At 49.6% G+C, this 23,062-nt stretch overlaps 5 protein-coding genes and 2 non-coding genes across 8 annotated transcripts; 3 read left to right on the top strand and 4 right to left on the bottom strand.

The window, feature by feature from the left end:
* Positions 1 to 8: 8 nt before the first annotated feature.
* Positions 9 to 4,536, bottom strand: LOC112341471. 2 transcript variants are annotated; one of them, XM_024661603.1, is made up of 22 exons: positions 4,247 to 4,536; positions 3,986 to 4,188; positions 3,820 to 3,938; positions 3,628 to 3,759; positions 3,133 to 3,567; positions 2,960 to 3,079; positions 2,849 to 2,909; positions 2,713 to 2,798; positions 2,605 to 2,670; positions 2,352 to 2,555; positions 2,084 to 2,288; positions 1,870 to 2,015; positions 1,700 to 1,824; positions 1,534 to 1,647; positions 1,347 to 1,488; positions 1,087 to 1,296; positions 1,000 to 1,032; positions 830 to 949; positions 645 to 782; positions 469 to 588; positions 315 to 413; positions 9 to 258 (listed from the first exon to the last, which is right to left on the bottom strand). In XM_024661603.1, exons 1-22 carry the CDS (start codon positions 4,513 to 4,515, stop codon positions 136 to 138), a joined length of 3,270 nt encoding a protein of 1,089 aa, XP_024517371.1. In that variant the 5' UTR covers positions 4,516 to 4,536; the 3' UTR covers positions 9 to 135. The 2 variants fall into 2 exon arrangements, with proteins under 2 accessions (XP_024517371.1, XP_024517372.1); XM_024661604.1 differs by having other exon boundaries at positions 2,605 to 2,649.
* An 80-nt stretch (positions 4,537 to 4,616) lies between these two features.
* Positions 4,617 to 4,689, top strand: TRNAA-AGC. The gene has a single exon. It is a non-coding gene; the product is annotated as a tRNA-Ala (tRNA).
* Positions 4,690 to 4,809: 120 nt separating this feature from the next.
* Positions 4,810 to 7,227, top strand: LOC9651849 (amino acid transporter AVT1B). The gene is made up of 11 exons (XM_002987801.2): positions 4,810 to 5,093; positions 5,154 to 5,506; positions 5,563 to 5,777; positions 5,833 to 5,856; positions 5,912 to 6,092; positions 6,149 to 6,368; positions 6,429 to 6,564; positions 6,619 to 6,784; positions 6,844 to 6,887; positions 6,950 to 7,012; positions 7,065 to 7,227. The coding sequence occupies exons 1-11, from the start codon at positions 4,891 to 4,893 to the stop codon at positions 7,164 to 7,166; spliced, it is 1,707 nt and encodes a 568-aa protein (XP_002987847.2). The 5' UTR covers positions 4,810 to 4,890; the 3' UTR covers positions 7,167 to 7,227.
* Positions 7,164 to 9,972, bottom strand: LOC9651848 (COBRA-like protein 7). The gene is made up of 2 exons (XM_002987733.2): positions 8,908 to 9,972; positions 7,164 to 8,722 (listed from the first exon to the last, which is right to left on the bottom strand). Exons 1-2 carry the CDS (start codon positions 9,455 to 9,457, stop codon positions 7,302 to 7,304), a joined length of 1,971 nt encoding a protein of 656 aa, XP_002987779.1. The 5' UTR covers positions 9,458 to 9,972; the 3' UTR covers positions 7,164 to 7,301.
* Positions 9,973 to 10,017: 45 nt separating this feature from the next.
* TRNAR-CCG lies at positions 10,018 to 10,090 on the bottom strand. Its single transcript has one exon. It is a non-coding gene; the product is annotated as a tRNA-Arg (tRNA).
* A 407-nt stretch (positions 10,091 to 10,497) lies between these two features.
* On the bottom strand, positions 10,498 to 11,872 carry LOC9651915 (uncharacterized GPI-anchored protein At4g28100). Its single transcript, XM_002987732.2, has 2 exons — positions 11,181 to 11,872; positions 10,498 to 11,088 (listed from the first exon to the last, which is right to left on the bottom strand). The coding sequence occupies exons 1-2, from the start codon at positions 11,856 to 11,858 to the stop codon at positions 10,696 to 10,698; spliced, it is 1,071 nt and encodes a 356-aa protein (XP_002987778.1). The 5' UTR covers positions 11,859 to 11,872; the 3' UTR covers positions 10,498 to 10,695.
* Positions 11,873 to 12,046: 174 nt separating this feature from the next.
* Positions 12,047 to 13,137, top strand: LOC9651847 (eukaryotic translation initiation factor 3 subunit G). Its single transcript, XM_002987800.2, has 2 exons — positions 12,047 to 12,883; positions 12,952 to 13,137. The coding sequence occupies exons 1-2, from the start codon at positions 12,114 to 12,116 to the stop codon at positions 13,043 to 13,045; spliced, it is 864 nt and encodes a 287-aa protein (XP_002987846.1). The 5' UTR covers positions 12,047 to 12,113; the 3' UTR covers positions 13,046 to 13,137.
* Positions 13,138 to 23,062: the final 9,925 nt, after the last annotated feature.

Genomic DNA, 23,062 nt, shown 5'->3' with positions numbered 1-23,062 from the left:
ACTTTAGCTTAAGAAGATGATACTCAGCTATATTACCACGTCAAAAACAGACAAGTAGTCATGGTACGACTGCTCGTCGACTCTCTCTGCGACAAAAGAAAGAGTTGAAACTGCGTGGCGAGAGCGTTACCGCATTTAGATGAAGGCTCTCATCATGATCTCACGCGATTCATCCCGGAGGTGTTCCTTTTCAGCTTCGGCAGCTTCCACTAGATCCTTCTGTCCAATTCTAGACGCATCAGAAGAGCGTAACGCAGCCTGAAAGCAGCCAAGAAAGTTTCTCAGCAAGGTGGACAAAGGGAGAAATATACAACCTTAGCGGCCGCTCTAACTGTAGCACTGCTTATAGCTCCGCTGGTAAAGTTGAATCGCTTGCTCAGCTCGTCAAAATCTATGTCAGCGGCCAGAGGTGCCTGCAGTGGAATCAACTTAAGGTCAAAGTGCTTGAAAAAACACTATGCGATTTACCTTTGCAGGTAGCATCTTCTTCCACATTGCGGCACGGATAGACTGATCGGGCATTTTAAACTCCACGACAAACCTGAGCCTTCGAACAAGCTCGGGATCAAGTCTGACAATGGCGCTTCCCTATAACACGCAAAACACTTGTGTAACAAAGAGAAAGAAATGAATGTTGTGCGCACCTTGGAAACGTTAGCGACAAGGAGACATATTCCAGGAAATCGTTCTAGCTCGTGCAATAGCAATCCTATTGCTACATGAGACCAAGCAGAAATGCTAGTTAGACCGTTGCCAATGCCTTCCTCTTCACTTCCCATAATCTGTTCCATGGAAGTTAAAGTAGAGTGGATAAGTTGGAATGGCAGACCTGAAAATCTTCAAGCACGAGAACCGCGTCCATCAACCTTGCATCCTTGAAGACACTGGTGATATTGGCGCTAGTTTTGGCACTGCTCTCACGCGAAATCAACTGGGAACAATTGATAACCTGCAAACCAAAGCTCAATATCAGTATCTCAAGGAAAGACATGTGCTAACCTTCAAAGGGCGTCCTAACTCAAATCCTATTGCCTGCAACAAACGCAAAACAGAGCTCAACGAAATCAACAACCACGGTTCATATACCTCTGCAACGGCAGATTTCCCGGTGCCGTGGGAACCGTAAAACAAGCATGCAGTTCCTAAGCGCTCTTGTTGAAATCCCCATTGTCCTTGTAAAATCGCTCTCGCTTTTTCAAACTTAAGAATTCCTTCGATCCTTTCTCGCATCGCTGTACAAAGAACAAGGTCGTCTACTCCGGCTTTTGGGACAACCCTGTGTGTGAACGACTTCATCTGTGGATTCAGGCATTAGTGCACTAACACAAACTAAAACACAAAGCTACCTGCAAGCTGCCACGCATCTGCAAGCGGCAGCCTTCGACGATATCTTCCTCGGAAACTATAGGATTCGCACTATCTCTTGAAATGGCAATAAGCAAAGAACTAACGACTGCATTTTTAATATAGCCTCCAGTAAGCTCGTATCTGTAAACACACTTCGATGAGAGTTGTTTTGACAAGGTTTCGTACCTTAATGATATTCTATCCCAGTCAATGTTACTTGTCATAGGTAACCGGGAACATGATAACTTCCATATTTCCCGGCGTTGTGTGTGGTCTGGCGGATGAAACTCGCTAACACAACTGTATAAAAAGGCAAAATTAGTGACCGCTGAATAACTAGCTGATATCATACGTAATTCGCCTGTGCATAGCTTCATCGAGATCTTGAGGACGATTAGTTGCAAGCATAACGATGCCCTCGTGCCTTTCCATTTCCGTCAATAGAGCATTTAGCATTTTGTCGCCTCCATGCTCTCTCTAAAATAACCAAAATATTACCAATCTTCTATAACAAGACTGTACCTGAGCAAAAATCGCTTCGCACTCATCAAAAAATATCACGGCATCGTTCATGTCGGCATCCCGAAACAAACCACGAATATCACCAGAATTGTCTTCACGACCGGATAAGTGGAGCGCACGGAAGTCCACAAGGAGAACGCGTTTACCTGTAGCAGAAACAAAAATAAAAGAAAGAAGGATGTGGTCAGCTAAACAGGTGCCGGTGAGAACGTACCAAGGTGATGAGCGACTGCATTTACCGTCATAGTTTTCCCGGTCCCTGACGCACCACATAAGAGAATTACAAGTCCCGCAGCATAGCTCATAATGTCCTCGAGACCTGCCGATTTCCGAAAATCCTTAAATTTAGAGAAATTCTCGACTGTTTTTAAAAGCATATTTTTCTGTTCCTCAGGAAGAACGACTTGATCCATAGGAATCTACGCGTAACACCAGATATAAGTACTGTACTCGGACGACAAAGTGCATAAACGTTAGATCACCTTTGGCGTATATAAATAGCTCCCATCGACAAGCTCGTTCATTTCAGTGTCGAGACCAACAATCCAGTCAAGCATTCTGCGGTCAAGCTCAACTTGCTGATCCATCAAATCACACCTTGCTCTGTTGTACACTGCATTTCTCAGTTTGATCAGGCCTCTTGACACAAGCCTGCTGGACTTATAGAAATATGTCCTTGCTAGAACCTGTCGAAAACAGTCAGTCACTAACCTAGCTGGAAATAACATGACTTACCTGTTCTTTGAACGAATTGAAATAGACAGTAAGGATGTCTTGCACCTGCAAACCAGACAACCCACGCTGGTGAATGCAATAAAAACAAGAAAAGAAAAATAGACTAACTTGAACGTAGTCGCTGCTGCGCCGAAAGCCAGTGTCACCGTTGTCTCCTTCGAAAATGCTTTTAACAACAGGCGAGATGGACACAGCTGCAGTGTAAGACGATTATTGAGAAAGTTCCTAGCGCAAATCATAGTACCTGTAAGCATTAAAACGACTCCCTTTTCAAACTCGTCCAGTCCAAGCTTGAGAGCTAGAGCCTGATAGAAAAGTTCAGTTATCAGCAGAAAGGGCATCGACAGAACAACACCTCGAGTCGTGGCAATTGTCCTTTGTCTTGCTTGACAGCTTCTTCAGTAAGTCTCATTCTTTCTTGCAGCCGATTCTTGGCAAATCTAAGCTTCGCCTGTAGCTCACGGATGCTTGCAGCCTGCTGGATACAGTGTAAGAACGAAATGTTTGGCAAAGACAGGAGAGTATTACCTTTGTAGACCTATAAGAATCATACCAAGAGCGTTCATCATTGAAAGCTTCCTTCATATCTTCCTTGTGTCTAGCCTTTGCGACCCTCAGCATCAAAGCTAGCATTTGAAATGCGTCATCCAGGTATTCAAGACTCGAGGCATAAGCTTGAAGATCTCCCTTGGATGCCTTCTCGACGGTTGTCTGAGCATCACTGGTCTCTACCGCGGGAATCATCTCGCTTTCTTGCTCAGCAGGTAGCGAGACTTTCTTGGACGATTTTACTGGCTCGGTACCAGCCAAGAGTTCGTCAACTTGCTTGCCGGAAAGGCCAGTTATACTCTCAATATCTTCAAACTTCCGTTTTTTGTTTGCTCCTTGGCCTGACACAGCTGAAACGGCCACCTCATTTTCAGGATCTTCTGCAGCTACAAGGGCATCCCCCTTGCCTTCGAGCTGTAAAACAAGCAACTCATTTTCAATAGGACCCTGACAAATGAATGTAAGCAAACTTACGTGACTACTGTCGACGACGTTCAAGACCTCCGTCTTGCTCAGCTTTAACCACTGCTCAGTTTTTATTGGCCGTAAACGCAGCACAGAGACAGCTTCCTTCACCATACGGAAAGTCTTTCCATCGTAATCGTCCTGAGAAATGTAGAGGAAAGGTATACACCATCAAGCTTGAAGAACAACTTAAGTGAGAACCTGTCCCATTATGATGCCTTCAACCATATGAGTGCGTTTGTCGTCAAGAAATTCTTCTAGTTCCATCAAGCTCATACCACAGAGATCCATCGCCATTTCCTTGTCTTCCTGTCTCCCTCCTACAAAAACATCCATAAGCATGCGCACAAAGAATTTTAGAGATCACCTAGAGCGGCACGAACAGCAGGAGCCTTGGATGCACCCCGGACGAAGAGAAGCTGAAACAAACACGTCTCGGCGGGTGACAGTCCATATCTCTGTGCTAGCTTCAAAACGAGGGGATGCTTGTTTGGATCCTTGGGAAGTCGTTCCGTCTCTCTGGTTGCGAGTTCTTGCAGCAGCTTCTCAACCAACGAGAGAGCTTCTCTTCTGCAAAGTCTCTCCAACTTAGCCGCGTGTAAAGAAGTTTAAAGGAGAAAAAACTCACACTGCTATGGACGATGAGGGCGCTGGAACCGCCGCATCCGATCCGATTGCCCCAACGCACCGGCCAAGAGATCGCAGCAGCTCCATGCGCAGCGCCAGGCAAACGAAGTTGAGCTCCAGATGCGCCAGCCATTCCGGTTCTGTGAAAGAATTCTCGACGCGCGGCTGCCCCGACGGGACGACGCCCAGGAAATCGGGAGGAATCTGGGCGTGGAAATCCCTCAGCAGGTAGAGAATGCTGTCGCGCACCGTCGCCGATTCATCCGCCATGGCAAGAACCAAGGAACAATGGCAAGCCCTAAGTTGTTTTTAAACCCTTTTAACTTTGACCACAGAGAGATTCTTGACGATGATTTTATCTCGAGGAAGTTGGGGATGTAGCTCAGATGGTAGAGCGCTCGCTTAGCATGCGAGAGGCACCGGGATCGATACCCGGCATCTCCATTCTACTTTTGTCCTTAATTTATTTTCTATTTCCTTAACATTTTACTATTTTTGTCACGTTTGCCCTAATCCTATCTTCCAAGTGGCCAACCTTAATTTATGGTGTAGAGGTAGCTAGGGTTTAGCTGGCTGGAGAATTAAGATCTTTGGAATCGAGCACTCTAGAATGGGGATTGCGAAGGTTTGAGTAGGAATTTGGCGATGGAGAGTGAGCGAGCGTCGCCCCCCGAGGCCAGATTCTATCTCGATTTTGATGCCGACGAGGAGGACGAGCAGCAACAGCAACGCAAAGTAAGCAGCGGCGATGGATTCCATCACAAAATCGAAGAAGAAGATGGCGAGGACGAGGAGGAAGAAGAGGAAGACGATGCTTTGGCTACTCCTAGATGGCCGCAGAGCTACAGGTGAGTGAAAAGGATTTGGAAGAGAGATCTTTGCTGAGGCCTTTTGTTCTTCCTTGCCAGGAAATCGATGGATATCTACAGTCATATGCCCTCTCCAAGCTTGAATTTCCTCACGAGTCCAAATGTGTCTCGCAGTTCGCTGCTATCAACCTCGCTGGGAAAGCACTACGAGAGCGCAACTTCCATTCTGGATCCGCTCTTGACAGACCAGGAATTTGACAAGGATGAAAAACGACTGACTCCATCGCTGCCACCGCCACCACCCCCGCAATCTCACATTGTCACCGTATCCTCCGAGACGAGGCTCAGGAAGACTTCCTCGACCAGGATTTCTCCTTCCAGCGATGCGCAAGACTACCATCACCTCCAGCTTCCAAAGCAAGGTTGCACCTTCTTCCAGGCAACGCTAAACGGTTTGAGCTCAAAGCTTTCCCATTGTTCTCAAAGTTCTAACCTCGATGTTTCTCAGGGATCAATGTTCTCGCTGGAGTGGGGGTTCTTTCCACTCCTTATGCTCTGAAGCAAGGAGGCTGGATTGGAGCTATCATACTGCTACTCTTCGCAGTGGTTTGCTGCTACACAGGAATCCTTTTGCGCAAATGCTTGGAGAGTGAGCCAGGTCTTGTCACATATCCTGACATTGGGCAAGCAGCATTTGGCCGGATTGGACGTCTTGTTATCTCGGTACGTTGTCTTTGCTTTAGCTTGTCCATCTTCTCACTGTGATCCTTCTTAACAGATAATTCTCTACGTGGAACTCTACGTACGTGTGTTAAACTTCTATAATCTTGATTGTATTAACAGATGCTATATTGTAGGCATGCTGTGTGGAGTTTTTGATTCTTGAAGGGGATAATCTTGCATCCCTTTTCCCCAATGCTCATTTCAGTTTTAATGGCCGCAAGATGGAGTCACAGAAAGTGTTTAGCATGATAGCTGCGCTGTTTATACTGCCTACTGTCTGGCTTCGAGATCTCAGCTTGTTATCATACATTTCAGGTATGTGTTTTGTTCCTTTTTCAGGTTCTGGTTTGTTGACTTTTCTTTTTTAAAAGCTGGTGGAGTTGTGACATCAATTATTGTTGTTGTTTCGGTTTGGTGGGTTGGAGCGGTTGATGGGGTTGGGTTTCGGAACACTGGCTCATTTATAAATTTTGGAAACTTGCCAGTCTCTATTGGACTTATAGGATTTTGTTTCTCTGGACACGCTGTTTTTCCTAATATTTATTCGTCTATGAAAGATAGAGCGCAATTCAATCGAGTTTTACAATTGTGGTAAGTGTATTTCAACCTATTTTGCTTTATTACTTTTAAATTCTGATAATTTGTTATTAGCTTTCTATTATGTATATTAATGTATGGAGGAGTAGCGATTATGGGTTTTAAAATGTTTGGAGCAGAAACTCAGTCTCAAGTGACATTAAATCTTCCAAAGCAGTTTGTTGCATCTAAAATTGCATTATGGACTACGGTAAGTAATTTAATTGTGTTTTTAGTGCTATAAGTCTTTAAATTTTATTTTCAGGTTATTACACCTCTTACAAAATATGCATTAACAATCACCCCTGTCGCCTTGAGTTTAGAAGAACTTCTGCCAACTCAAGTTTCAAAAAATCATTTTGCATCAGTTCTTATACGAACTAGTTTGGTAACATCAACTTTATTTGTGGCGCTTATGATACCATTCTTTGGTAAGTATTCGATAAAGATTTGAAGTATTTCAGATTTATACGTTTTATTGATTCTTCAGGATTTGTGATGGCTTTTATTGGATCGTTTCTAAGTCTTACTGGAGTATGTATAATCAATGTATTATGATCGTTTGAAGTATTTAACAAATTTCATGGTTTTTGTAGTCATTAATTTTACCCTCAGCATGTTATCTCAGCATAAGTGGCAGAAGGATTCCAAAAACACAGGTAAGAGTCTGAGTAAAACCTTGGAGCTAGCTAAAACATGATTGTTTTGCAGGCTATTATTTGTGTCGTGACCATATTCATAGGAGTGATTGCAGCAATTGCTGGAACCTACTCGTCTGTAACAGGGATTATAACCCAATACAAAAGCAGATAGCCAGAACATATTTATTTTCGTATCGAAAACCGCACAACAAAACTTTTCCAAAGTCAGCAGATGAAGGGAATAAAGGCAAAAGAAAGATTTACAGTTTCCACGATGGATGCATCGATCGATCAGAGCTTAGTTCATTCACAGCCAAAAGGCCGCAAGAACAGCAGCAAGGAGAAGCGAAACAACCAACCTCGGCACCGCGCGAAGACGATATCCATGACTGATTGGAATCGCGTCTGGGAGCGCACATTCCTCGCCATTGAACACCACCCTGGTTGGAAATCCATCGCCGCCAGTGACGTTGATCCCGGGCGTCTTCCTCTTGTCGAACGAGATCACTGCCTGGAGCTTCCCCGGATTGTTCTTGTCGATCCGGTTGAGATAGTCGCTATAGTTTGGCAGCCCCTGGAAGTACAAGGTGGTGTTGTCGTTGATCAAAGTCCCATTGAGAGTGTAGACCCGCTCGAGCCCCGGGAACGCGTTCCTGAGCTCCACCGCGGCAAACCACTCGGGAACGGCCGTCTCGTCCCAGTTGAGCAGCGAGAGCCGGGCAGTCCATCCGTCGGTGAAGTCCGACACGACGTGCCAGTTGATGCTCACGGGGCAATTGTCCGAGCACGGAGCCACGCTTGGAACCGGCTTCCTGTTCATCCTCGCCCACTCGAGCGCCTTTCCAATGCGGTCCTGGAACGGGAGCAGCAGCGCGTACGAAGGCAAGAGCATCGCCTGCGAGCTTGTGTCACAGGAAGGCCGAGGAAGGGTGGAGTTGGCGGAGCAGCCACAGGCGCAAGTCGGGCATGGAACCGCGGACGAGTTGTAGAAACCCGAGAAGGAAACGCAGCACTTTCGCCTCGTCTCCAAGTTCTCGACTTGGCCGACTTGCTCCAGCCTGCCATTCCGGGTCATGTTGCACGTAACTTGCCAGCTCTTAATCGCCGAGATCATCCTCGTCGGGCTGCTGGGATCCGGCTTCTCCACGGGAGCGATCAGCTGGGGCTGCCCGCAAGAGTACCTGGGATCGATCTTAAAGTTGGCCGGGGGAGCGAGAGTGTCGCGGTCGAGGTTTGGAGGGACCTTGTAGACGAAGAGCTGGAAGGCCGACTTGGAGAGCTTTGGATCCATGGTGGCCGGGAGGAGAAGTCCACTCCGGCAGCACGATGGGATCATCCCAACTCTGGTGTCGTTGGCTCGCTCGGGAGGAAGATCCACGATGGTCGGGTGGCGATTGCAGCTCATCACCGTGGAGAAGTCGAAATCTTTGTAGTGAGCGCCCGCCGGGCCCGAGAGGCACTCGGTTTGATCCTGGTCGAGCGCCTGCGCGCCTCGCATCTGGAAGATGAACTCGCCTTGTTGCCACTCCCATGTCAGGTTCCAGCCATCGATCCGGCCCAGGGGATTGTCGTTGGAGATGTCTACCTCGGCCCAGTAGTTGTCCGTGAAGGTCTGGATCACGCTGTAGGTAATGGTGAGGTCGCCCGGTTCCGGCAGCGCGAACTGATCCGTGCTGGTGCTGTTGATCGCGGTCGCATTCTCCGTGCAGCACAGCTGAAGCGTATCATCTGGAAGAAGGAAACGAGAAGGAAATGTTAGGGTTCTTCGCGAGGAAGAAAGGGGGAAGAGAAAGAGGAAGAAGGGGGAAAGGAAAAGAAAAAATTAGGGTTCTTCGCGAGGAAGAAGGGGGAAAAGAAAAGAAATTTTAGGGCTCTTCGCGAGGGAAGAAGGGGGAAAAGAAAGAGGCACTTACTTCCGAGCTTCTGGACGGATCCACAGGTGTAGCCGGGCACTGGGAAGCTGATATTGGCGGGCAGCGGGAAATCCTCGACGCCATACTCGGTGCCGACCAGATTGATCGTCACCGAGGTCTTGGTGGTGTCACCGGCGGTCTCGACCGCGTTAAGGAGATCGGTCTGGGGGAATCCCGCGAGCGTGGCGCCGGCAGGGGCCACAGTGACTGGCAGATTCTCGCCGTCGGCCAGCAGCGCCCCGGGCGCCTGGACGAGCATCTCGCGGTGCTGGAATCCCACGAACGCGCGCCAGTTCTTCACCTCGCTGAAGCCCAGATTGCTCAGCTGGAGCGCCGACTCGAATCGATAGGGCTGCTGCGCGGCATCGGTGAGAAAGGGGCTGATCTTGGCGACGCGCCGGATGGAGTAGTGGAGCAGCACGCCCCGGCATGTGGAATTGGAGGCGTCCTCGAACGCTGGCTGCTGCGCCGCTGCCCAAGAGGCCCAAATCGCCACGAGGAAGAAGCTGGAGCCGATCCACCGCAATCTCTCATCACGATTCTTCGCCATAGCTCATCTATCAATCTAGAATCTCTCGCTCGCTCAAACTCTCGCGCTGTGTCGATCGATCGATCGATCGATTGAGAAGCCCTACAGCGCTGCTGCCCGGATTTGGGCTACCGATCCTCGAGCCCTGCGACCCATTCCTCCATTTAGACGCGATCTAGTCCCTCCGCGTTGCTCGTTCCTCCGCGTTTGCTAGCTAGGATTATAAGCGCGTGTTTGCGAAAATCACTATAGCTAAAATGCAGCGTCCTTTTCCCCTGTTTGCGAGACAATGCCGGCAACCACGATTTCTTCCATCGTTCCAGGTCTTCTAGCCTGCGGCCCACAACGAAGAAAAAAAAGAAAAATCTAAAACCACGATCGCCGAAGACCCTGTCAAGCGCCAAACCAGATTTTAAGACCCCATCTCGCGACCAACAAACTCATCTATCAAACTTTAAACGTTGAGGAGAGGAGCGAGCGATTCACCGGACAAACAAGGAAGGAACGAGACGTTGGAGGCAAAGCAAAAACGAAAATAAAAAGGAGAACATCCTTCTCTTGGAAGGAGCATATTCTCCTTGCGCGCCAGACAGGGATCGAACCTGTGACTTTCTGCTCCGGAAACAGACGCTCTATCCACTGAGCTACAAGCGCAAGACGTGGTGTGGATCCACGTCGGGGAGACTCCAACCCTAGGGCGATCCAACGGCTCTGGGCAAGGACACACAAGACAAGCACGTCGGGTCATATTCCTCTCTGGCGTGACCAATGCTATCATTCTTTTTCCTGGCGGGAAAAGGAATCACAGACAATATCACTCAAACTCACTTGTGCACACTGCCACACGCATGATTCCTTCACGCGCTAGCTAGCGCCACCATCTTTGTCACGTTTGATCGATTTGATCGATCGATAGATAATCGCCCATTTCTTTGTTTTTCTTAACCATGGAACCATGTAGCTCGAGTTTCCTTTTGGAAACCATGAGACCCTCGACTTTGATCCTCCCAAACATGTGCTGTCCCACATTGCCTTTGAGCGGTCGCTTTTCCAGAAACTCGTTAAAAACCAGCGATCACGCCTTTGAAAATCTCGGCCCGCGGTGGCGAGAGTGATTGAAGTGGAGTCTTATTTACAGGAAGAAAAGAGACCCGACCCGAGTCGTCAAAACGAAGACCAAGAGCGAAAGGTGGAAAAATAAAGAAGCACAAACATAAAGGGCGATCCGATCCAATCCCATCGAGCAAGAGTTGGATCGTTCACCACACCGAGAGGCCAAGCTTGAGGAAGAAGACGAAGAAGAAGGCGCGGTGGAAGGAGAGCGTTAATGGCGAATGCGCTAGCAGCGCTGCCGAATCCTCTGGTCCCGGACTGTCACTCGCCAGTGGCAACTGCGCTTGATCACTGCGGCAAGCGCCAGGGCTGGCGGCCGCTGGAACTTCGCCATCGCCAGCGCTAGCATCTTGATCATCCGAATCCGTGCTGTAGAGGAGCGCTCGCAGCACCGCCGACACCGTCGGGATGAAACGCGTCCGATTGTCCGACAGCAGCCACATCAATCCCATGAGCCGGCAATCCAATGTCGATGGCGTCGCGCCGCTGCTGCTAGCTTTTGGATTGGCGGCGACCTTCTGCCCGATCCAAACCACGGACTGTGCGTGATCATCACGATCCATCCACAAAGAAAACGCGAGAGAAAACGATGAATGGAATGGAGCCTATAGAACTCGAAAGAAGGACTTACATTGTCGAGGGCGGCGATGCAAGAGGAGCACCCGTGGAGCGATGGATCGGAGCAGTTTGACTGGAGGTGGCGGAGGAAGGGCGCGTGAGATGGAAGAAGCGCGCTCCTGTTCTTGTGGAAGTAGCCCACGGGACAGTTGAGCGATGCCATTTGGCGCAGCCGGATGCCGCAGTAGCACAGGCTCATGTCGCACGACGCGTTGAGCAGCGGGAGGTCGATGCCGCGGGAGTGGAAGCCCTGCTGCAAGCTCGCGGCGCACACCGCCGAATCGTCCGGCGGCACTGGCATCTCCACCTGTGGCGATGGCGAGGAAGAGCTCGAAGAGCTGGTGGCGGCGGCGGCGGCGATGGCGCGCATTGTGGTCTCGGCCTGCGCGGCGAAGAGCCACGATGCGAGAACAGGGCAGCAGCGCGAGCGGAGATCCTGGCTATGGTGCTTCTTCTCGCAAGCGCTCCTGAGCCCACCGAAGCTGATCCCCGCGAAATGGAGGTCGCAGGCCATGGCTTGCCACTCTACTGGCAGGGATGGCACTGTGCCCTCTTCGTCGCTAGAACTGCCATTGCTTCCTCCTCCGCCAGGAACCACGGGGAGCGCTGGCGGTGGCGAGTGTGGCGGCGCCGCCAGGGCTCCCGCCACCACCGCCGCCAGGATTGCCGACGCAATCCAGCAGTTTCGCATCTTCTCTCGCGCCGCGCTCCCTTCTTCTGGGCCACATTTATGAGAGGGGGGTGCTATATAAACGTGTGGCCACGTGGCATGAGATCCGACGGTGGGGATTGTGTAAGCGCCATCTGTGCCGTAACGGCCCGTTGCCGTACATCCCGTGACTCACACTCCTTTAGTGTTGGGTTCGATTCTTCACCTCGTTTTTAGGGTTCTTGCTCGCATTCTAGGGTTCTGGCAGCCGGATAGATTGCGGCCAGGGCGCGCGCGATGAGCTTCCGGTGGGGCGATGCGGAGGACGACGATTACGGCCTCGAGGATGTGGTGCCGTCTACACAGATCGTCGGGCCGGACGAGAAGGGAATCAAGATCATCACCGAGTGGCGCAAGAACGAGGACACTGGTAAGCTCAGCAAGCTAATCACGACGGTGAGGGTGAAGAAACAGGTGAAGAAGATGAATCCGGCGGTGCTACAGCGCCGACAGCTCAGCAAATTCGGCGATGCCATCGGTCAGAACGCTTCCGACAATTTCACCGTGATCTCCATCGACGAGATCACTCTCGAGAGGCCCCGGACTGACGGCCAGACGAACAAGCAGGACGAGAACGAGTTTGCGGCACTGCAGGGGGCTCCAGGGAGCAATCCCTCGCTGGTCGTTTGCCGAGCTTGTGGGAAGAAGGGAGATCACTGGACCTCGAGATGTCCCTACAAGGATTTGCTCGGCAAAAATCTCTCCTTTGACAAGCCGGAGGACGATGTTCCAGGACTTCCATCGGCGGCCTCCGGAGCTCCCGGAAAGCCCACCTCGTATGTTCCTCCCAGCCTGCGTGGAGGGGCCAAGCGCGAGGGGGATAGCATGCGCCACGGTTCCAGAGACGATAGCAATTCGATCAGAGTGACGAATCTGTCCGAGGACACGAGAGAGCAGGACTTGCAAGAGCTCTTCCGACCTTTTGGAAACATCTCTCGCATCTACGTCGCCTTTGATCGCGAGACAGGCCTCAGCCGTGGCTTCGCATTCATCAACTTTGTTAACAGGTTTGTGTCCCCCTTTCATTCTCTGTGGTTGCTTTTGCTTTTGTGTTGATCACGAGTGTGCCTCTCAGAGACGACGCAGTTCGTGCCATCAAGAAGCTGGACGGATATGGCTACGACAATCTCATCCTGCGCGTGGAGTGGGCGACACCCAAGGACAAGTGACAAACGAAAGAGCTGTGAGTTTATTCATTTCTTCCATACTTCTGTAACGCTTTCGCATACGAAATGGAAAGGAATGAGTTTGTTTCGAGCTACTTGCAGCTGATCTCGATGCTCTTCCAGCCGATGGGGCCACACGCGGAGACTGAAAGAGTCTAGTGACGTGTGTGGCAACCCCTTGCAATCTGGCTGGTTGTAGAGATTTGCGGTGCTCTCACGCTGCTTGTGCCACTCGAAGCCATAGCCGACTGAAGCGTCCAGATTGTTGCAGCCGCACCTAGTAACAAGGACTCGGTTTGTGCAATCTGGGGACTGGAAGGTTACGAAAGTGCTGCCTTCGGTGGAGGCAAGGATGATTGAGGCTGCCACAATGCTGACAAATAGAAGAACATTGTTAGTACTTGCCATTTTGTTTGGTAGGTGTTTGCAGTACCTATTTATTTGATATCTTGGCTGACTTTAGTTAATAATCTTTATGCATAATCTTCATAGGTTTAACTTTTACCTTTGTCTTTTTCTGTTGATTTTTAACAATGTAACAATTATGTAACGAAATATGAATATTGTTCTTGTCAAAAAGCATTTTAAGATTTTGGAAGAGTAGATAAGACAAGAATGGCAGAAATTAACAAATGTGAAAAGACCATTAATGTAAATACATATTTTATTGATTTTATTATCTGATGTTTCAATGTATTTACCAATAGTTGACATGTTTAGCATTAATTTATTTATTTAATTATACAGAAAAAATCACCACTTTCTGTAGGTTAAAAATGACCTTTATAAATTTTTAGCTTTAATCCTTAGTTCCTTAGTAGAAAGCAGCTTTATGATATTTAGTGATATAAATTAAGTGACCTTTCATATGCTAGGGGTATTTGAGACATTAGTATAGCCCTTCTTTTATTGAGGGGTGTCACTTTTTGTTTTATGTCTATATTACAAATGTGATAATAAGTATGAAAAGTTATTTGTTTACGAGTCCAGATATTTTTTTTTTACAATGGTAATAGGTTTAGCTAGTTCCTTTTATTAGTCCCTTTTGTTCAATTGTAGTAAATTAGGTTTAATATTTATACTTAGCCAAATAAATATAAAATTGTGGTTATTGAGCATATTTGGTTTGGCTTTTAATTTTCTTTTGCTTTATTGCACTAACTTAATAAAAACCCTTCAATATTGAGCATTAGTCCCAACATTACTACATAATAACTTACTATATTTATGTAAACTATTAAATTTTCCATTTTTCTTTAGTCACTTAACCACATTTCCAACCACTAGGAAGAGTCTCACTCATAACCTCCATAAATTTTATTCCAGACTTATGGCTTGCTAACCTTGACAATGGCATCCATGCCATTAAACTTTTACATTTGGTCCAAGTGCTCCATGTGTCCAATCCATCACTAACACCCAAAGGTACCATTGACATATTAACCTATTATGCTAATGCTATGCCTATTCACTTTAGTCACACCGGTGATGTAACACCACCTACATCATAATCCTGTCTCTCAAAAATTGGGCCATCCGTTCATGAGTGATTATTCTAAATCCATTCTTTAGAATTTTTAGAATGCTTGCAGACATGGGGAACAACCTTCCCCAATATCCCTTTTTCCGTCCCCACCAAGTCTCTTTCTATCCATAGCCGTATTTGTGTGAGACACAAAATCCCTAGGCCCCAAAGTGGAGCCGGAAGGGTGATGTAAGCCACAAATTTTTCCTTTCCAATTTGTCAGCTTACCTCGTCTATCCGTCCAACACCGCTTTGGCTTTTGCTAAGTTCCCTTGCCAAGGTTCTCGCCTATGGTACCAGCTTCTACTTGGTCTCAGCTACTCACTGCACGAGCAACGGAGTGTTAGCCATCCATCCACGGATTCCCAAATCACTCCCAATCCCCCTCCCTGGGTTAGACTGGACTTAAGGTTCGGCTACACTCCCCATAAGCACAAGCAACCAAGCACACCAAGCTTCTAGGTTCCTAACATCCCTTGGTACCACAAGACTTGATCATGGGACCCTCTAAATCCCAAGTCTTGAGTGCAACACTTGCTTCGGGACGCCGGGGCGAAACACCGTGGCCTAGCGGCCCGGTATGGGTACCTCTCGCTCCCCACTTCCATCCCGAAGGAAGGCCCAAGCCCCTAGGAAGGGCGAGGACCAATGAGCCGCATGGTACTCAAGTGGGGCACCACTCCACATGAGCCGGGAGCACCGCAATCGGTTTCCCTTTTGGGAGTGGGAGCTGCTCTTGAGCACTTCCTTGGATGGCCCCTCCGGCACCAACCAAGTCCATGCTCACTCCCACCCAAGGCCCCTCGGTCCCAGTCTCAACCTCAAGTCGGTTTGGAAGCCCAACTGGAGAGTCCCTTCAAAACTGGTTCCTGGACCTCACTATCCCTACTATACTTTTGGAACCCCCTGCAGCCCCCCCCCCTGGGAGACGCACGCTTTGGGCTTTCACCCCTTGACCGGTATTAGTATTTGGACTTAGTCTCTGGCTCGATCTCGGACCCGATTTCGGATCCGACTTCGGATTCGGGTTCGGACTCGATTTCGGACTCTATCTCGAACTCGGTCCTAGAGTCGGTCTTGGACTCGATCTTCGACTTGGTCCCATCCGATGAACTCTTTGTCATTTTGGTCATGCTTTCGGGGTTCCTTTAGCCTACGACACCTCGGCGAGTTGGTTCCTTACAACTCCACCACCCATAGAAGAAGTTCGATGCCCACATCGAACGTCTCGTTTTATCCTACGACTTGTTGACCATGTCTCCGGGGGCATCCCCCCACTTAGCGGTGTGCCTAAGTTAGCCTCCCCGGCCAAGAGCTCATGACAACGGAATATAGGTGTCCCTATACTCCTCACCTCACCAGGCCCTAGTATAGGGTCGGGACTTGAACCCAGCCTTGCTTTACTAGGGGGTTGGGACTCGAACCCAACCTCCATAGAATACGTCTACGGATTCGACATCCCCGCAGGGAGTCGGGCGTAGCTCCCTACGCCTGGTCGACCTAGCTAACCCATGCTAATTAGCTTACCTTCGGCGCGCCTTCGGGTCCCAACATATGCCATTGCTCAATTTCTCAAATTGATACTTTTAATTGAACTTTGCATAAGTACATAGAGTTCTGCCATGCAGAAATTCCTCCACTAGATCTCGCGCGTTCGCTAGGTTCTCCTCCGGTTCCCATGTTGCTTCACAGTGTGGAAATCCTTTTCACTTCACATGGAACTCTCTCAGCTCGCGTCCTTGTCGCTTGCTCTTGCGCGCATTGAGGATGGCCTCGACTTCGTATTCCTCCTCCCCTTGGATAACCTCAGGTAAAGGTCTTACTTGGTCCTTGCGAAGCGGATCCTCAAAATACGGCTTGAGTAAGTTCACGTGGAACACGGGATGCATCTTCCCCATCTCTCGAGGAAGTCGGAGACGGTAAGCCACTTTACCGATTCGAGCCTCAATCTCGTAAGGCCCCGCGAACCTGCTTAAGGAACTCAAGATCAATTCATTTACAGGAATACATGCATTTTTACCTTTGGGTCAACTTCCGGCTGATCCCACTTGGTAGCCTGAGGTTCTTGGTGTTCAGCCACACCTTCTCCCCAGCTTGGAACTCCACATCCCGACGCTTTTGGTTCGCGTACTTAGTTTGCCTTTGTTGAGCCCGTTCCAAGGAATCCCTCACTAGATTCCAAATGTTGAGTCTTTCCGCCGTGAATGCCTCCACTGCGGGTAACTCTCCATGATACTCGGCCACGCCGAGTTCCACAGGACCTTCAATAGCTCGCCCATTGATGACTTCCCACGGACTCACCCCAATGCTCGAATGTGGTGAGTTGTTATAACACATTTCCGCAAGTCCCAAATGACTTACCCAGTCGGTCTGGTCTCCCGAGACATAGCATCGCAAATAATCCTCCAGCTGCCTATTCACCCTTTTCGTTTGTCCGTCTGTCAAGAAGTGTTAGTGCCATCAATCTTGACTTAATACCCATTACCTGTCTGTGGGTGATAGGCTGTGCTGAATTTCAACTTGGTGCGATACTGTTCTAGGAGTGTCCTCCAGAACCTACTGGTGAAGATCTTATCTCGATCTGAGATAATCTCTTCCGGCCTTCGCCGCACTCGAACCACTTGTTCGAAGAATAGCTTCGCCACACCTTCCGCATCCACGTCCGTTGTGGTGGGTATGAAATGTGCCATCTTTGAAAATCGGTCCACCACCACGAATATCGCATCGAACCCCTCGCTTGGGGGTAGTCCCGTGATGAAGTCCATCCTGAGACATTTCCACAGACGATCTGGAATGGGGATGCTTTACAACAAGCCCCCACTAGCCTTCGTCACGGCTTTGACTTGCTGACATGTTGGACATGTCTTTACATAGTCTTGGACATCCTTAGCCATATCTGGCCAGTGATACTTCCTTTTGAGTAAGCCCATCGTCTTGGGCACTCTGCCGTGTCCCGCGAGAGGTCCGTCATGACACTCTTCCAAGGCTACCTTCCTTAGTTCCCCTTCTGGAACATACACCCTCGTTTGCTTGTAATATATGAGTCCGTTGCGTTCCGCATAGCCCGTTTTCTCTTCCGTTGGCAGCTCACCTCTCTGGTGAGCTTCCCGCGCCTCTAGATTCCTCAGCAACACTTCTTGTGCTAGACCATCACTCTCGTATGCGGTCCGCACATCATCCCAAAAGGTTGCTGTCGCGCTAGATATCGCCAACTTCAAGCTCGCTTTTCGACTTAGCGCATCTGCCACGATGTTGCTCTTCCCAGGCTTGTACAGGATCTCGCAATCAAACTCGGCCAAAGCATTGGCCCACCGACCTTGTTTTCCCCTTAGGTCGGGCTGTGACAAGAAGTGTTTCGTTGCCACATTGTCCGTGTAAACTTTGAAGTGTCTCCCAAGGTAGTGTCGCCACTCCTTGAGTGCCTTGACCACCGCAAACAATTCCTTCTCATGGGCAGGCCACTTTCGTTGAGCCTTGTCCAACTTCTTCGAGAAGAATGCTACTGGATGGTTGTCCTGCTTCAAAACCGTGCCCAACGCAAAGTCCGAAGCATCCGTTTCTACCTCAAAGTCCTTACCAAAGTCTGGTAATGCCAACACGGGAGCCTTCCTCAATTTCCCTTTGAGGTGGACGAATGCCGCCTCGCATTCCGCTGTCCATACCATCTTCCCTTTTCCTGTTTGGTCCGTTAAGGGTAGGGCTACTCTCGAATAGTGTCTGATAAACTTTCGATAGTAGTTGCATAGCCCCAAGAATGCCCTCAACTCATGTACATTCGATGGTCGCTCCCATTCCTAGATCGCTTGGACCTTCTCCGGGTCCACTTTGAGCCCGTCCTGGCCCACCACATGCCCAAGAAACTTTACCTCTTGTTGAGCAAAGTCACATTTGCTCTCTTTAGCATACAGTTTGTGTTCCCTTAGTTTCTCAAACACCTTCGCCAAGTGTTCGGCATGCTCCTCTAGCGTTTCGCTATAGATCAGGATGTCGTCAATATAGACGACCACGAAGTGATCCAGATAGGGTACAAAGATGTGGTTCATCAATGCCGAAAACGTTGCCGGCGCATTGCACAGCCCAAAGGGCATCACCAGAAACTCAAAGCTCCCATACCTCGTTCGACAGGTTGTCTTCTCGACATCTTCCTCATCTACCCTGATCTGGTAGTATCCTGACCTTAGGTCAATCCTCGAGAAGTATTTTGCCTTTCCCAACCTATCGAACAGGTCCTCAATTCTTGGCAAAGGGTACTTGTTCTTTTTTGTATACTTGTTGAGCAACCGGTAATCTATGCACATGCGCATAGATCCATCTTTCTTTTTCACAAATAACACCGGCGCCCCATACAACGACTTGCTCAACCTAACATACCCTTTGTCCACCAACTCCTCCAGTTGGCACTTGAGCTCCTTGAGTTCTTTCTCGTTCAAACGATAGGGGGGACGAACCACCGCCTCAGCACCCTCGACCAGCTCAATCTTATGTTCTATCGGTCGTGCGGGGGGCAACCCCGCCGGTAGCTCCTCCGGCATGGTATCCTGGAATTGGTCCAACACCCGCTGGATCACTAAAGGTACTTCTTCCGTTCCTGTCTTTTTGTCACTCTTCACCGAGAGTAGGCACAAAAAGGCTGCTTTAGTTCCTTTAGTGAGTTGTCCTCTCGTGGACACCAGGTTTAAGCAGGATTCTTTGGCCTTGCTTTGCCCTACCTTTAGATCCTGGGCCTCCACCCTAGATCTTCTTCCTTGGGCATTCGCCAGTACCACAAGGTTCCTACCTTGTCCATGTAGGGCTACCACGAACCGATTGAACCAGTCCATTCCGAAGATCACGTCAAATCCCGCCATGTCCAACACGGTGAAATCCATGTCTACTTTCCATATCCCTACTTCGACTCTCGCTTGTCGAAGTACCTCATCGGTGCTTTGGCTACCTTGAACAAACTCTATAGTCCTTGGTTCGCCTAGCCGCTGCACCGTTACTCCGGCTTGCCGGACTATGTCTGCAGCCACAAAATTATCCGAAGCACCCGTGTCAATAAGGATCTTAACAGAGCTACCTCCGAGCTTCCCTCGGAGGGCTAGTAAATGTCGGGAACGACTCTCTACCAAAGTTGCTCGTGTAATGAGTAACTTTGAGTTAGGGACTGGATCACATACCTCAGTTTGGACTTCACCCGACTTGATGGCCATATTGGCTCTGGCCTTCTTTGGGTAGGGACATTCCCTCGAAAAGTGTCCCGCTTCACCGCAGTTGTAGCATATGTTGTTTCCCACGCTGCTATATGACTTGACTGTGAGACACAAAATCCCTAGGACCCAAAGTGGAGCCGGAAGGGCGCCACATGGTAGTGGCCGAAGCGAGAGCCAAACGAGCGTAACACGTTTGGACCAAAAGCTCCAACTTGAAAAGTCAAGAGCGGGAGTGGAACTCCCAACGAAGTGCTCGAGGAACGAGCACGAAGCGAGCAAAAGGCGAGGCTCCAAAAAGGGACCCAAAAGGACCAACACATGACACGTGGGAGTCCGAAGTGGAGTCCGAGATGGACCCGAGATGGAGTCCAAGATGGAGTCCGAGATGGAGTCCGAGGTGGACCCGAGATGGACCTGAGTTGGAGTCCGAAGTGGAGTCCGAGATGGACCCGAGATGGAGTCCGAGATGGAGTCCGAGGTGGACCCGAGATGGACCCGAGTTGGAGTCCGAAGTGGAGTCCGAGATGGACCCGAGATGGAGTCCGAGATGGAGTCCGAGATGGAGTCTGAGGTGGACCCGAGATGGACCCGAACTGGAGTCTGAGATGGAGTCCGAGATGGAGTCCGAGGTGGACCCGAGATGGAGCCGAAATGGAGTCCGAGATGGAGTCCGAGATGGACCCGAGATGGAGTCCGAGATGGAGTCCGAGATGGACCCGAGATGGACCCGAGATGGAGTCCGAGATGGAGTCCGAGATGGAGTCCGAAGTCGAGACCGAGACTGGGACCGAGACCGAGACCGAGATCGGGACCGAGACCGAGACCGAGGCCGAGGCCGAGACCGAGACCGAGCCCGAGCCCGAGTCCGAGTCCGAGTCCGAGTCCGAGTCCGAGTCCGAGTCCGAGTCCGAGTCCGAGTCCGAGTCTAGAGCCTGAGAGGGTGAAAGCCCAAAGCGTTCGTCTCCCAGACCCTGGGGGGTTTGGTGAGCTCCAAAAGTATAGTAGGGGGAGGACTGCAGTGGAGCCAGTTTGGCCAGGAAAGGCCAGTTTGGCCCAGGAAGGCCAGACGCAGTGTTGGGTGAGGAACTGACCACTGGGAAGTCCAAGACTAGAGTGAATACGGACCGACAAGCGGGGTAGCTTGGTGAAGTGTTCAAGAGCCGGCTCTAGTTCCCCCGGGAGATCGACTGGCCGATGCTTCCAGTCCAAGTGTGGGTGGCACTACCTACTTGGATACCAGGCGTGGCTCAACGGAACCTCGCTCTAAGCCCATGGCTAGAGCACCTAAAGGCGAAAGGCGGGGAGAGTACCCAGGTGGCTCGCGTAAGGCCACGGTGTTCCGAAATGTTGTCCCAAAGGCCTAGACTGTGGAAAGGAAGAGGAGCAGTCCTCTGGGGTAGTGACCAAGGACACAGTCGTGTGGTGAGGAAGTCCCAGAGGACCATGGGACTTAGTGGTCGGGCCTGTGGGCCTCGATCTAGTGGCAGTGTGGGCAAACATGGCCAGGGGCAGAAAGGGACTTGGTAGGAACTGACAAAGGCACTTTGGGGAAGGCGATTCCCCAAGTCTGTGGGCATCCTAAGGATGCTAAGGAGTGGATCTGAGATGACCACTCACGGATGGTTTGCCTAGTCTTGGGGAGCCAAGACTGTGATGCAAGTGGTATTGGACTACCAGTGTGGCAAAGGTGATTGGGCATGGCCTTAGCGTAACGGGCTGCTATGTCGGTGGTACCTTTGAGTGTCGGTCTTGGGATCGGACACGTGGAGCACTTGGACCAAGTGCAAATGTTGAGTGGCATGGATGCCATTCTCGGGGCTAGCAAGTCCCAAGTCCTGGATTGGACTTATGGAGGTTGTGAATGAGACTCCTCCAAGTGGTCGGAGGTGTGGTTAAGTGACTAAAGTAGAATGGAAAATCTAGTCACTTACAATTTGGTATCAGAGCTGTTCCTTAGTCCGACTTTTATTGGTGCTCAAGTATATCACCACTAGTGTTGGCATCGGAAGGTCCAAGGAGTGGGTCTATCCTTGAGGAGTAGCAAGTCGGGAAGACATGGATCTCCATTACAGTTCATGTGTGAACTTGTAGACGAGGTGGTGGATAGAAAAGTGCCAATAATGGAACGACTTTGGGATCTTGGGAACAGTGCAAGGTTTTCCTCATTGAGTTGAGGATGTGATCCGGATGAGCATTTGTCTCAGCAAATTGGCTAAGGTTGTTGTGGTAAACAACTAAAGTTGGGATCACGGGAAAGATAGAGACTCCAAAACAATAAAGGAGTCACAAGATTATCCTCATATAGTTGAGGTTGGTGCTCATGAATGTGAGACCAAAGGTAATGACCGTGGAAGGTCAAATACGGAAGAGGACTCAAGTCCTTGAAATGGTAGCCGGGGCTACCTCTAATAAATGCTGGAACAACCCAAGGAGTTGGGGGTGTATTGAGTGGATGAGTTGGTATTCTCATCACATGGACAAGTAGTCCTAAGGGGCAAAGGTTGCCCCCAGAGAACAAAATCAAGTGTCGGAGTAACACTTGTGAAAATAGTCCTTTTGAGTAGGACCAGAATGCAAGATGTGTATTCCAGTGAGCTAGTGCCTCACAAGTAGGACCTTACGGGTCGGTGGATTAACCAAGTCCAAAACTGCTAGACGACTCAAGTAGAGTCCTAAAAAGGACTGAATGAAGCATTTGGACTAAGGTGCGTTGTACCCCACAAAGGATGGGGGGGGATCATAGGATCCAAGGATGAGAACAGAGAGTATCTCATCGATGGCAAAATGTGCCATGCTAAAGTTATGGGAAAGGTGTTCCCAGAAGAAAACAACTTTGACATAAAGTTGTGTGTGACCTCTATGGGGCAGTGCTAACAGATGGTTGGCATGAGAAAGAGCGGTGTTGGTCTTGGCAAAAGACTTAGACACGAAGGGAAATGTCATAGAGGTAGGCTCGTGGAGCCGATGGTGTGGAGACACCAAATGTGCCAAGGTGTGATACCTTGAGGCTATGTTGGTGGGTTCATGAGAACCCCTTGCCAAAGGAATCCCAATGGAAATGGGAATGGCATAGCTTAAGCTGCAGAGCATGCAGTTGGAGTGTGGTGACCCAGATAGTGATGGAGGTGTGAAAGCACCAAGCAATGAGTTGTAGGACTTGACAACTATGAGGCAACTAAGCAAAAGGTGCAAAATAACTGATTAAACGGGTAGAAGGTAGCTACCCAAGACTTCTAGTATAGGGAAGTCGGATATACCCTTACGGGGGATAAGTTTCTTATGTTGCGATATAGTAAGTCAATG

This window comes from Selaginella moellendorffii, unplaced genomic scaffold (assembly GCF_000143415.4).
Source record: "Selaginella moellendorffii unplaced genomic scaffold, v1.0 SELMOscaffold_84, whole genome shotgun sequence".
Lineage (NCBI taxonomy): Eukaryota > Viridiplantae > Streptophyta > Lycopodiopsida > Selaginellales > Selaginellaceae > Selaginella > Selaginella moellendorffii.
The sequence above is the reverse complement of the archived record's forward strand: the minus strand, read 5'-3'. Positions and strand labels throughout refer to the sequence as shown.